General features: G+C 49.1%; 2 protein-coding genes across 3 annotated transcripts in view; one reads left to right on the forward strand and one right to left on the reverse strand.

Annotated features, from left to right (window-relative positions):
- The window catches only part of ZWILCH (zwilch kinetochore protein), a 450,160-nt gene extending 440,314 nt beyond the window's left edge, over window positions 1–9,846 (forward strand). For both annotated transcript variants that reach the window (XM_078683040.1, XM_078683041.1), the window contains exon 19: window positions 9,307–9,846. The gene's annotated coding sequence lies outside the window, so the exon portion shown is untranslated. The remainder of the gene's footprint in view (window positions 1–9,306) is intronic.
- Window positions 9,376–13,991, reverse strand: part of LCTL (lactase like) — a 139,068-nt gene continuing 134,452 nt past the window's right edge. The window contains exons 15-16 of the mRNA XM_078683042.1: window positions 11,496–11,540; window positions 9,376–9,491 (exon numbers count right to left, since the gene is read on the reverse strand). Of these exons, the coding sequence (XP_078539168.1) occupies window positions 9,376–9,491; window positions 11,496–11,540 (161 nt within the window). The remainder of the gene's footprint in view (window positions 9,492–11,495; window positions 11,541–13,991) is intronic.

Here is a 13,991-nt window from a genome sequence, read left to right on the forward strand (position 1 = left end):
AAGTAATCTCTTATTGTGATGACCGAGCAAACCCCGAGTAGGATGTTTGATGCTTTCAGCTTGCTTTGCACTCTTACTCGGGACTCATTATTGTAGAAAAATCTTTTTGAAAAATGAGGTTGTGAAGCACTATTTTGGCAATCTTTCAGCTGGCCATCTGCTCCAGAGTGGGATTCGGTTATAAATGACCCATTAGAACCCACAGGCTCCTGACATACATTAGTTAACTTGGAGGACGGTTTTCTTTGGAGTTATCATTTCTGCCAGAAAAGGCAGTGAGTTTCGCATTTCTTTTCATCTGACATGGCTTTCACTGTCTTCCACAAGGACAAGGTGCTTTGGATTGTCCCTTCCTTCAATGCGAGGATGCTCTCATTTTGTGGCTCCGTCTAGACATGATTTTTCAAACTCATGTTCTCATTGCGGAGATCTGTAAGACCTCAATATTGCCTGTCCTCATGCTTTTGCTGCAAGCCTTCCTTTCTTTGTGCGCGTTCTGCACAGTGTGTTGACTTGAAACTAAGACAGGCTTATGTTGTCTCCCCGATCCCTCCTTTGGGAAATGTAAAATAAGATTCCCAACCAGTTGGGAAATGGTTAGTGGAGGACGACAGTAAGAAACATGATTCTTTATTGGGATTGTGGTATTCTCAAGCCTTTCTATCCTTCCTTCATTAAATCCCATCCATTCCCTCAATTTGTAGATTCCATGCTAAAATCTTGTGACTAAGACGAACATATTGGAACTAGGTACTAGCAACTAGGTATGGTGGAGAGGATGCCTGGGTAGGTTGAAGGGCTTATACACCAATGCATCGAGGGTAGCTACATTTTCAAAGTGATATGTTTTGTAGAAGTTTGTTCTGGGCATGTCTTCCTCCACAGACAATTCCCAGCCAGTTCTGAACGAGAAAAGAGCAGGAACTCGAATTATGATTGAGAAAGTTATTACTTTATTATACTTCTGTAACTAAACAAAATGTATGAGTTAATAAAAGTGATTAAATGACACATACGCTTAAGCCTAAATTGTACCTACAATAAGGTACTCACATTTCCAAGAATCTTTATGAATGGACCCACAACGTCCATTCTGAGTGTGGCGCGTTCTATGTGACATACACTTTTGAAAAGTGCTTTCCTCACTAGACCTGATGCAGGTGACATCTGGCTAATGTATGCAATATTACATTACCCCACAATGAATAGCGCAAAAAATCAACAAAATTATGTTGTCATAATCGGCTTGTTCTGTTTTTGTTAAAATGTGTGTATAAAGACATTAACTTTTCCTCACTTAGAATTGTGCTCGAAGGACTCCTCTCTTCTTCCATTCTATCCTTTATCTCACATCTCTTGGATTTGTCCCCAACGCAGGTGCTCTGTATTTTTACCCTACTTTATTTTATTTTTATATTGCAGGGGCGTCTCCCATTTCGCTTGCAGTCTGAGGCATCTCACACCTGCCTGCTTTCTATTCTTCTTTACGATTCCTGGTGTGCTGCAGGTTTTTACCCACCCCTTTTCACTTTTAGGCTAAGCATACCATACAGCTCAGCTGTCTGGTTGCAAAATACCTATTGTGGGCATGCCTGGGTATCTAGATCGCCCCTTGCCATTGGGTGGCTTTGTCACTCCTTTGCATGCCTCCTATTCAATGGCTTTCTGCCTTGCAACTTCTATTGTCCCTCCCCTGGAGCATAGCCTTTTTTTAGTTTTTAACATCTCTCTGATTGGCTGGCTTTTATAGCTTCCACGGGTGAGTTTTACCAAACTAATTTTTTCTTTTAGATTAACAACACCATATGAATGCATGTTTTTCAGCTGTCCCCCTTGTGCACTCCCCCCACCAGCCCCACCCTGTGCACCATATCTGAAAGAGACACGTTAGTATTAGATTACTTACCTTAGAATATCCCCAGGCGTCAGACTGGATCCGGAAACTTTTGCGTAGCACAACCCTTGTGCGTCAGTAGGCGTCGTCTGCGGCTCTGCGTCCGTCGTGGGCGCCGTGATGACGTCGTCGGAGTACTTAGACGCCGTCTCCGCGTGCTGACGTCAGTTCTTCTTTTTTCCGCGCCAGCAAGCGCAGATCTGGAAAAAGCAGTAACCCTAGTCAATTTTTGACTAACTTTTTGATCGTTTTTTGATCATTTCTTGAAGTCTTTCGACTCCGATTGGTGCCGTAGGGATGCCCGGCTTTAAGCACTGCGAGGATTGCGACCGCACGATGTCGGTCACGGATCCTCACCACCTGTGTCTAACTTGTCTAGGCGTCGATCACGACGACAAGGCCTGCTCCGACTGCCGGGCCCTCTCTTCGAAAGCCAGGCGGGAGCGGTCCCGCAGGCGACTCGAACTCCGGCAGTCGGTCCCGCGCCGCGAGAGGTCTCGGTCCCACGGGAGGTCGAGGGACAGGTCGCGGGCTCGGAGCCACCACAGCTCCGAGAGTAGGCCGCACTCCTCCGGGTCGAAGTCGTCGTCCGGTAAGAAGCACAAGAAGTTCAAGAGGCGTCATCGCTCTGCGGACTCCCCCAATGCTCGCGCGATGCGGCCGGGGGTTTGGGTGACACCGCCCACGCGGCTCCGTCGGAGTCGCGGGCGCCGCGTTCAGCTCCACTCCCTCCGGTCCCTGGGCTCAACGCGACGCCGGAGGAAATCGAGCGCTTCCTCATGGCCATGAGGAAACTCTCTCCTCTGACGGACTCCGCGGCGCCTTCGGGCCCAGCGGAGCCTCTAGCGGGTCGGGTGCTTCGGCCCCGACGCCGTCGACGCCTTCTGGCCCGGCGCCGCAGGTTCCCGCTATCCCGACGCCGCCGGTGCCTTCGGGCCCGGCGCCGCGGGATGCCGCTAGACCTTCTTCGGGATCTGGATTGTCGCCGGTGGACCTTACGACCTCCCCGGCGTCGGACCATCAGGTGTCGCCTCCGGCGGCGCCTTCCCCAATGCCCCCTTCATTCCTGTTCCGACGTCGGGACGGCCCCGATGGGCGCCGCTCCAGACGTCGTTTGGGGAGTTTCACTTCTATGAGCAGGCCCCATTAGTTGAGAACCCTGAGTTTCAGGAGATGGGTGATGAAGGGGATTGGGAGGGGTCTGAGGACCCTCTGACCCGAGAGTGTCAGTCTCATGAGGACTGGGCAGGAGACCTTGGGGAGGCCAGTGGCCTGGACACCTCTCCAGACACTGGTTTTGTCTCCCCTCCTACCGTGGCTTCGGAGGAGGGGGCAACCTACAGTGTGGTGTTGATGAGGGCTGCCAAGGCCTTGGGCCTTGAGCTCCCCGTCGTGGCCGTGAGGACTAATCTCCTCACTGAGGTCCTTAAACCGCAGTCAAGCTCGGCCGAGCCTCTGCTGCCCTTTAATGAGGCCTTGACCGACGTTCTTCTGGGCACTTGGTCCAAGCCTGCTACGGGTTCGCCCGTAGATAGGAACGTGGCCAGACGCCACCGCCCAGCACCGGGCGACCCATGTTTCCTGTCCACCCACCCTACCCCCGAGAGCCTGGTCATCCAGGCCTCCAATTCCCGAGCCGCATGCCCGTCGGCACCGCCGGACAGGGAATCCAAGAGGTACGAGCAGTACGGCAAAAAGATCTTCTCGTCCCTTAGTCTGGGACTGCGGTCTTCCAACACCGCATGCCTCTTGGGCCGCTACACCCACTCTCTGTGGGATACGGTTGCGGGAGTGCTGCCAGAGTGCCCGTTGGAGGTACGGGCCAAACTCGGCCAACCCCTTGTGGAGGGCCGGGATGCAGCCAAATATTCTATACGGTGTGGGCTGGATACCACCGACTCACTGGGTAGAGCTATGGCAACGACGGTGGCGGTCAGACGTCACGCCTGGTTGAGGTCCGCCAACTTTTCAGCCGATGTCCAGAACACCTTGATGGACATGCCGTTTGATGGCCGTCGCCTCTTTGGCGACAAGGCAGACCATGCGCTCGAGCGCTTTAAGGACTCCAGGGCTACGGCCAAGTCCTTGGGCCTCTCGGCCCCGCGCCAGCAATGGACTGCCTTTCGTGGCCACGGAAGGGGTGTACCCACACGTGCTGCCAGCCACGCTCCGCAGGGTAATACCCAACGCGGTGGCGGCCGTGGGAACTGCCGTCCCGGCGGTCGGGGACAACGGCGAGGTCAGTCTACACCTTCCCCCGCAGCATCCGCCTCAAAACCCTCCTAGTCCGTGCTTTCAGGCCCATGTGACGCCAGTCGGGGGCAGGGTTCGCCATCACCACCTCCACTGGCGCACCGTCACTTCGGACAGGTGGGTGCTGCAGATCGTCCGAAGGGGCTACTCCCTCCCCTTCGAGGCGACTCCTCCAGCCATGCCACCGCAGAACCACCGTGTATCGGGGGATCATTTGCGACTTCTGCAGGAGGAAGTTACGGCCCTCTTGGCCAAGGGGGCCATCGAGCGCGTTCCTGGGCCAGAAGTAGGGTGTGGTTACTACTCCCACTACTTTCTGGTACCCAAGAAGGGCAAAGGGGTCCTACGCCCTATCTTGGACCTAAGGAACGTCAACGGCTTCCACCGGAAGGAGAAGTTCAAGATGCTGACACTGGCTCAGGTCCTAGCTGCCCGGGTCCCAGGAGACTGGATGGTAGCGTTGGACTTGCAGGACGCTTATTTCCACATCCCCGTCCTGCCGGCCCACCGGCGCTACCTGCGGTTCACGGTTGGCCACGAGCACTTTCAGTATACCGTGCTCCCCTTCGGCCTTACCAGCGCCCCACGGGTGTTCACAAAGGTGATGGCGGTGGTCGCAGCTCATCTGCGCAGGTTAGGGGTTTCAGTCTTCCCCTACCTCGACGACTGGTTGTTGAAGGCGGGCTCCTGCAGCGGCTGGGATTCTCCATCAATGTGCCGAAGTCACACCTGTGCCCCTCTCAGAAGCTCCTTTTCATCGGAGCGGTTCTCAACTTGGCGCGGTTTCGGGTTTATCCACCCGAACAGCGGGTACGGGATATTCAGGCTCTGATTCCCATCTTTCAGCCGTTATCCCGGGTCTCGGTCAGGTTGACGCTGCGGCTTCTGGGGCTGATGGCCTCCTGTATCCTGCTGGTGAATCACGCCAGGTGGCGGATGCGGGCTCTGCAGTGGGAACTGAAGTTTCAGTGGGCCCAGCATCAGGGCAACCTATCCGACCACGTCCTGATCTCGGAGGGCACTGCGAGACAGCTGCAGTGGTGGCTCACGGACCGCGATTGGGTCAGCGGCAGATCCCTCTCCCTTCCCCAACCGGAGCACGTAGTTGTGACGGATGCGTCCCTCCAGGGCTGGGGAGGTCACATGGGAGAGGCGGAGATCAGAGGCCTCTGGTCTCCGGCGGAGGCCCGGCTCCACATCAACCTGTTGGAGTTACGGGCGATTCGTCTAGCACTGAAAGCATTCCTCCCCTCTGTCCGGGGGAGTGTAGTGCAGGTTTTCACGGACAACACCACCGCCATGTGGTACTGCAACAAACAGGGTGGGGTGGGGTCGTGGACCCTTTGCCAGGAGGCTCTGCGCCTCTGTCAATGGCTGGAACGCCAGGGCGTGACCCTGGTGGCTCAACACCTGGCAGGTTCTCTGAACGCCAGGGCGGACGAGCTCAGCCGTCGGTGCATGATGGATCACGAATGACGTCTGAACTCGGACGTGGCGCAAGGCCTCTTTCAGCAATGGGGAGAGCCTTGGTTAGATCTCTTCGCCACCGAAGAGAACGCGCAATGTCATCAGTTCTGCGCGTTGGAATTTCCAAGGCGGCACTCGCTCGGAGACGCTTTTCGTCGCGAGTGGAGTTGCGGTCTACTGTACGCCTTTCCGCCTATACCACTTCTGCCCAGAGTGCTGAAGAAGATCAAGCGCGACCGGGCCCAAGTCATCCTTGTGGCTCCGGACTGGGCTCGAAGGTACTGGTATCCAGAGCTACTCAGTATGTCAGTCGATCCTCCGGTTCGTCTGCCTCTTCAGGAGGACCTTCTGTCGCAGCATCAGGAGACGGTCCTCCACTCGAACCTGTCCAGTCTCCACCTCCATGCTTGGAGATTGAGCGGCGACAGTTGAGGCCATTTGACTTGCCTCCTGAAGTCTGTAACGTCATTCTGGCAGCCAGGCGTCCCTCCACGAAGTTGGTATACGCCTGCAGGTGGAGCAGATTTGTGGCATGGTGCACAGCAAAGGCTGTGGATCCTCTTGCTGCCCCTCTTTCTGAGGTTCTTCTCTTCCTTCTTTCTCTTGCCCAGCAGGGCTCTGCTCTAGGCACTATCAAGGGCTACCTTTCTGCCCTTTCAGCCTTTCTGAGGCTGCCTGATTGACCTTCTTTGTTCAAGTCCCCTATTGTAAATAGATTTCTAAAAGGCATCACACACACATTCCCTCCTGTTCCGTTTGTGATGCCTCAGTGGGACTTGAACCTGGTTCTTACGTTTCTGATGTGCGCTCCTTTTGAGCCACTTCACAACTGTCCTCTCCGCATTCCAACTCTGAAGACTGCTTTCCTGGTTGCCATCACCTCTGCCAGGAGAGGGAGTGAGCTCCAGGCCTTTTCTTGTACTCCACCTTTCCTTTCTGTCCATCCGGACAAAGTGGTGTTGCGTACCAAGCCATCTTTCCTGCCCAAGGTTGTCACGGCCTTCCTCATCGGGCAGTCTATCACCTTGCCAACCTTCTTCCCGCCACCGCATCCCTCTAAAGAGGAAGAGCGGCTCCACCGTCTGGACCCAAAACGTGCGCTCTCATTTTACGTGGATCGCACGCGCCAGTTCCGGGTGGATGACCAACTCTTTGTTGGTTACGTGGGCGCTAAGAAGGGGAAAGCGGTGCACAAGAGGACCATCTCCCGGTGGATCATCTTGTGTATCCAGGCATGCTACTCCTTGGCTAGAAAGGAGCCCCCTGTTGGATTACGGGCTCATTCCACCCGAGCCACAGCGACTACAACTGCCCTGGGCCGGGGGGTGCCCTTACAAGACATCTGTCAGGCAGCTACGTGGGCATCACTGCACACGTTTGCAAGACACTACTGCCTGGACAGCCAAGTCTGGAGGGATGGCTTCTTTGGCTGTTCTGTCCTCCAGGACTTTCTGGTGTGATTATTGGTTCGCAGACCCACCACCGGGGTTAGTATTGCTGGGGTATCTATTCTAAGGTAAGGAACCTAATACTAACGTGTCTCTTTCAGATGCACAAGTTACTACTTGTGTAACGATATATCTGTAAGAGACATTAGTTAGTATTAGATTCCTTACCGACTCACCCATCCTCCCCGTTCTGCGAACCGATATCTAGGGTTAGGGTTACCCCCTTTCAGGACCCTGGTTTCAATGGCACCAGTGTTGGTTTTTAACATGGCTCTGCGTTTCTGGCGCGGAAAAGCTTTGTCTAAGAACTGACGTCAGCACGCGGAGGCGGCGTCTAAGTACTCCGACGACGTCATCACGGCGCCGACGACGGACGCGGAGCTGCAGACGACGCCTACCGACGCGCAAGGGTACTGCTACGCAAAAGTTTCCAGATCCAGTCTGACGCCTGGGGATATTCTAAGGTAAAGAATCTAATACTAACTAATGTCTCTTACAGATATATCGTTACACAAGTAGTAACTTGTGCATTACTGTCTTTCGCCCAGGTGGCTCCCCCCAACCTTCACATTGCTTTCTCTCGCCGGGGCGTTTCTCTCCCCATCACCATCACCATCGCCAGTTTTCCTGTCCCGAACATTTGCTTCACTAAACCCCGCTCTCCAAGTTACTCTCTCTTGACAGGCGCTTCTATGCCCTCTCTGTGTTGCTCTCTCATCTGTGTGCTTCTCCCTATGCCACTGTGTTGCTCGCCTTCTGTTGCTCCCTCCAACGGACCTCGATTGAGGGAAGGAGGGGTACTGTTTGCACTACTTTTTTTAGATTAATAAATAAAAAGAAGTAAATGTGCTCACGTTATTTTATAGGCACTACAAAATGACATGGCTGCGTCATTGCACATTTTTTTTTCTTTTCTTCCACCATGCTATGCAGTATCAGCGATGCTGTAGAGCATCATCAACAACCATTGGCAAATCCAGAGGTCTCAAATTCGACACCTGTTGCCAATGCATGTTTCTCTCAAGCAGTTATACCAGCTTTCTCTGTGCTGCACTGGTCTTTTCATGCCTACCTCACTCAACCCATTCAAGGCCGTCTTCTGTCCTACTAATTTTGTTGCCACCTTTAAATATTTTCTAGCCTTTAATTGCACATAGGCCATGATCACGTGTACGGCAGACGTTGTTGTGGAATAGAAACTGACCAACCTCAGTTCGGCGGTTCTGACAGCATCATTTGGATGCAACTGCACACAGTGTGGGTGGCCTGAAACATCAATTTTTCTATGGGAGCATGTGCGGCGGGCACAAAACGCCTACAGAATAAGCTCCCATAGAAAAATTGATGTTTCCCTCCAGGCCCTTCGCATTTGACCCAGTGCCTCCATTGTCAGTTTTCAACAGCCAACCCGTGTCGGAAAGTCCAACATGGATTGGCTGTCGGAAACCCACATCATAATCCCGAGGGGAACACGGCGTCCTTTAGGGATTATGTGGCCTTTCCAACGGGCTCCTTGAGTCCGTCGGAACTGGGTCGGATTCCCCGGCCGGTTTAAACTCTGACCGCCGTCGTCATAATACGGCGGTCGAACTTTAAACCTACAGTGTCTGTTGGAAAGCCTCAGATCAGCGGACTGACATTTTAATTAGGCCCTTAGTGTTTACTCATAGAGAGAAATACGTTTGGTGAAGCTTTCATAACCTTTAAAAAAAATATTTTTTATTACTTTGAACATTTTACCTTCATTTTGAGTTTATGATTTTTATTTACAAATTTTTCTCTAAATCGACTTTTCAAATGCAACCCTCTCTGGCAAGGTTAAGGAAAATATGTTCTCTTCTTGTGGTAAGTGGACATCGTTGTTGCCATTCAACATAGTATTACCAGTCTGCTATGAACCTTTGATGATATCTAACAGCCTTCACTCAGTTTGATAAAGACTAAACCGACAAGTTTTTGGAACTAGTTTATTTATTTCGTTTTTTAAATAAAAGCATTGCACTCTGTGCCGTTTTATTAAATGAAAAAACTAAATTGTGAAAGTCTTTTTCTAGTTGCAGCAGTTTGACACGTTTTATATCTAAAAACATTATGACATTATGTTGCTTTTCTGATGATAAGATGATCCAAGTCTACTTGTTGGAGACACTTTTGCTGCCTGGTGTCCCATGCTCAGGGTAGAGTAGTGTAAAGAACCAAAACCATTAAAATAATTCTGACAGGACTGTTTCTTTCCATCTGCAGTGAAAGCTTTGAGGATGAGGAGGGGGTCCGAATGGAATAGGTCTCTCCGTGAAGACACAGCGCCTCCATTCAGCTCTGCCGGCGCAGCAGGAACATGAGGAGCACAGCACTGAGGAGGATGCAGAGAGTAAAAACTGTGGGCACTACAATCTCGGTCACCATTTCCATATGGCTAGCCAGAGGATCTGAAATGGAAAAAGACACAGCAGTGAGCCAGGCAAACCTGTAGCTTTTTGCGTCTTGCACATATGCTTCAAGTGAAAATCGGATGCCGTGTTAGCAAGAAGGTCACTCTTTCAAAGTGTGGTGAATCTCCCTCCTTCAGGGTTGGACTGAGCTCTAGGGGAGTGATTAGCCTGCACATGCCAGTAGGGCTGTGGAGGAGTGAGATTAGAGCTTCCCAGGCCCCAGTGTTGTCAAGAGTATTCTCACAATTTCACAGCACACCAGTCTATCTCTGCCCTCCCTGTGCCCGAATGTGAGCACTAAAAGCTTTTCTAGAACCAGTTGTAAAATAAATGCACAAGTCATTGCTTTATAGATCCTGTGTCTTATTTTTTGTGGGGTGCAAAGAAGTCTTTCACTGATTCTACTGCGTTCATGGTACTCCCCTTGACTCACATTTACTACCTGGTGTCCTAAGACCGATCCAATCAACTCCCCTTGCTTCTCTGTGTGGACCGGAGTCAGCCACAGTTTCTAGTAAAAAGTATTGAGTAGAAATGCCTGCTGCAGTGAGATGAAGGGTAGACTTGCTTGTGGTTGTTTTTCCCGCCTGTAGCAATACAATGAGGTCAGAGTGAGAGTATGCTAGTTTCTTGGTGCTAATCCTTTACCCTGGATTGAGGCTTGAAAGGGATGAGAGTGCTTGTAGATCTTTCTTGTGTGCAGTATTATAGCGTAACCTATAAATAGAAATGGTGTGGGATGCTCTCTATACCATGCATTGATGCAAAAATAGGGGGTCAGGGATTATTTTGGACATTGATGAATAAGCATAGAAACAATAGTGGGTATGGTCAGACTGAAGGGATATATTCTTTCTGTCAAGCAGTAATGTCCTGAGATAAAAGATTATAAATGTCTGGAGCGCTTCTTTGTTCATGCAGTGTTGAACAGTGCCAGAAATGCTTTTATTCTATATAGTGAGATGGAATGGATAGATATGTTTGGGTATTTACTTTCATGAATGCAGAAATGAAGGGAGATAGAAGAATAGACAGGTCTGGGGACAATCCTTTAAGCCTTTAGTAATACAAAAAGACGAAGCAAGTGTTTATCTTAGACCTTGTGGAACCTGGATAGAAACACTTGGTGATCGAACTGAGACATACACGCATTATGTACGAGACAGTAGAGTGGTTAGGAACCACGCCAACTAAATGAAGTTCTGTTATAGAGCAAACACTTGATTCAACATTTGGGATCTTTAGCACATTCTTTATCTCCCTTTAGACTGGCAAAACATTATTTTTGGGCTCAGAAGTCATTAAGGATATACAGAAACATATTGCTCGATATTGGCATGATAAAATAGTTTTACCTATTCTGAGGCATTTTTTCGGAAGTTATACTAAACCCGTTAAAACTGATTAACAAAACCTTGATATCTATGTTTGTTGACCTTGTACTGCACTTATTGACATGGATTCCTGTCCAGAGATAAATCTAATGCCAGTGGTACTGATTAAATCTCTGTAGGAGTAGCTGAAAGTTGTATCTCCCATGAAAACGGCTGCACACAGATCTGATGGTGTTCAAAATGTACATTTTAAGTTTGAATTACACAATTGTGTCAAGTGGGAAACTAGGTTTAGCACTTGTGTCTCCTGGTTCCACTCACCCACATCTTGTGCTAGGAGAGATTGAAACACATTGTCCTATTTCTTTTATGTCCTGTTAAGAATTTTCATGTCCTAATGACAGGTTAATTTAACGCTCAATGAGCTTTGCACATATTTGTTGGATGCCACATGGACTTTTTAGCTAGTGGAGCCTCCTGCAACAAGTCATCCAACCTCTATGAAACCGCTCAGTGTGGCGCTGCTGCATGAAAGTGATTGTCCTACTCTGTGCCTTGTTTGGGCTCTTAACACAGATGTAAGGACAGTTACATATTTACCCTGGGCAAAAAAACTCTTGAGGAAAAAACCATGTCAGTGCTCAAAGGGTGTCAAGGCAGTGCTTACCATGTATTAGCCTCAGAATGTTAGCAGCAGTGTTCCGCTGTTCCTCTGATTTTCAAGAAAGAAAAATGAAGAAAAATGGTCATAAGGATATGTAGACTTCCGACAGATTAAGCACCCCCATACCCCTTTGAGCACTGCACTGCATGTGCAGATGCCCAAACACCACCACCCAGAATCACACTTTTGAGCACTCTTATACTATCTAGGAAAATAAAGAGCTGGCTATAAAAGTGAGTCTTAGCTAAATGAATGTCCTATGGTCACAGAGCTTGTGCAGGCAATCGTGTTACTTTTGTGACTCTAAACTGTGCATTCTTCCTTCTTTTGTGATATTTTATTTAAAATAAGGCTACAGTAAGACTGCTGTATTTGGCCTGGGTTATGAATACCAACGATTCAACAGAGGCAGTAGCAAAGTCCATAATGTTAATAGATATGCACGTCTACAGAATGAAGGGTGTGCAACATGAAACACGATAGAGTCACAGTCATTATATTGTCTGACAATATGGATTAAACGCGTCCTGAGAGAATTTTTTGGGGGAACTATCATTAGTGTCTCCAGCTACCCTTACATTGCTTTTCTCAGTTTTTTGTTTTGATTCTTACTCTTCTCTTGTTAGGGGTGTCTTACAAAGCATCATATTTCTCTTTCTTGTGCTGCGATTACATCACATTTCTCTTTCATGTGCTGCGATTACGTTTGCTTCCCATACCCTCTTCCTAGTCATGTTCTTACTGTTTAAGAAGAGTATAGATAGGCTCCAAGCTTCTGCTCGGCCTCCAATATGGAGTTCAGATCCTGTTGCATATCCCTACAGGCACTTCATTTTTAATTACTTCCAGATCTTTCCTGCACTACTGTATAGAACTAGTGTGGGAAAAAGTGTTCTCTTTTGGCCATTAGTATGAAAGGCAATAGCTTTGGTCAGTCTCCTCTTTCCAGATCTTACTTGGTCACACCAGGGTTTGCATCTGAATATGCTGATCTTCGGCCTGGTCTAGCCTTGTAGGTGACAGAGGAGTGCAGAGGACAGTAGAAGACAATTCAGTTTGCTTGGTGAAATATTATGGTGCTCTAGACTCCTATTACTGGGGGAAACTCTATGTTGTCTCCTGCATAATTTACTCTGTGACAATCCAGAGGTACCCCAGCCAACATCCATGCTGAGCTTAGTCTTATGATACAGTTACTGTATGCATCAGTACCTTAATACTGTTTATACTAACAGCCACCCAGAAGGCACCATAATGTGATCTCTTAATTAAGTTATCATGATAACCAAAATCACGCTAAGGATTGGCATTGCTGGACAGCAGTATCTCACTCCAGAAGGCTTTTAGGGCAGAGGCGAGACACAAATCTCATCCTTGCTCAGCTGTGAAGGTCACACACTAATATTTCTCCCTCCTCTTTGTTCTCTGTAAAGATGAGGTGATACGAACTGCTACTTGCAATAAATCCAGAACGGTTTGTTGCTCCTGGTCAAGAGCACAGAGGTCCTGTTCAGCCGATAGACAGACCTCTGCATCACAGATGCAAGAGACATGACCATCGTAGAGCTGTGGACCTGTTCTCTGCCCTGGGATTCCCATTTCAGTGTTTGGACCACTGATTCTTCCTGTTAGTGTGTGATGCCCTATTGTCCCAATAAGCAAAGTTAAATTCTCTTGACCACTTAGTTTTGGACATTTAGGTGACCCACATTCACCAGGTCCCTTGTGGGTCTTTTTTTCCCAGGGATTCCACAATGTTGCGCCAGTGTCTGGTCCTCATTGATATCCTTCGACTAATCTAAAGAGGATGCAACCTTCATGTCTCTTTGCTTCTACCAGTGAAATACATTACAATACCAGCTTAACGAGTGGCAGCACTGGAAATGTTTTCTTTAGATGTGAAATAGGGTCTTAGGCGACTACTACCACACATGTGAGGGTGTTGTACATGTCGTGCCCCTTTCCCCAGATGGCTCCGTACCCTCACCAGTTCCTTTCATTCAACCAGCCCATGTAGTTCCAAATATTCTTCTTTTGTGCTCACTGATGTGCTGTGCAGGGATCTTTACATAGTCATTCACAGAATGTTTTTCCGTTTTCTTATTTTGTACCTTGCTTGTATTTAGCTCGGGTAACCTATTCCACACCTTTCTGATTTACCACCAGGTACATTGTGTTACTTGCTGTTTGCAATAGCTGTTCTTGAGAGACACTGTTATTGTTTGGGGGAGCAGACATATGTTCACCCCTAGGCTTTGTGTGCTGTCATCCCTAGAAACACTGTCTGGTGTTCATGCAGAGTAAATGTGCCTCTGTTCTGCAAGAGGCATTTGTATTTTGGTTATAGGGACTGCATTCAAGGGGGGTGAGTATGGTGGCTTGGAAACCATGCATGGTACTAAGCTCCTTTTCTGCCATTTAGTCCATGGAGCATCCAGTCTGAAAGCCATCTTCAGTTACCCGTAGCAAGTAACTCTGGGGATTAGACAATTACCTGGT

The sequence above is a fragment of the Lissotriton helveticus genome, chromosome 3_1, assembly GCF_964261635.1.
Source record: "Lissotriton helveticus chromosome 3_1, aLisHel1.1, whole genome shotgun sequence".
Taxonomy (NCBI): domain Eukaryota; kingdom Metazoa; phylum Chordata; class Amphibia; order Caudata; family Salamandridae; genus Lissotriton; species Lissotriton helveticus.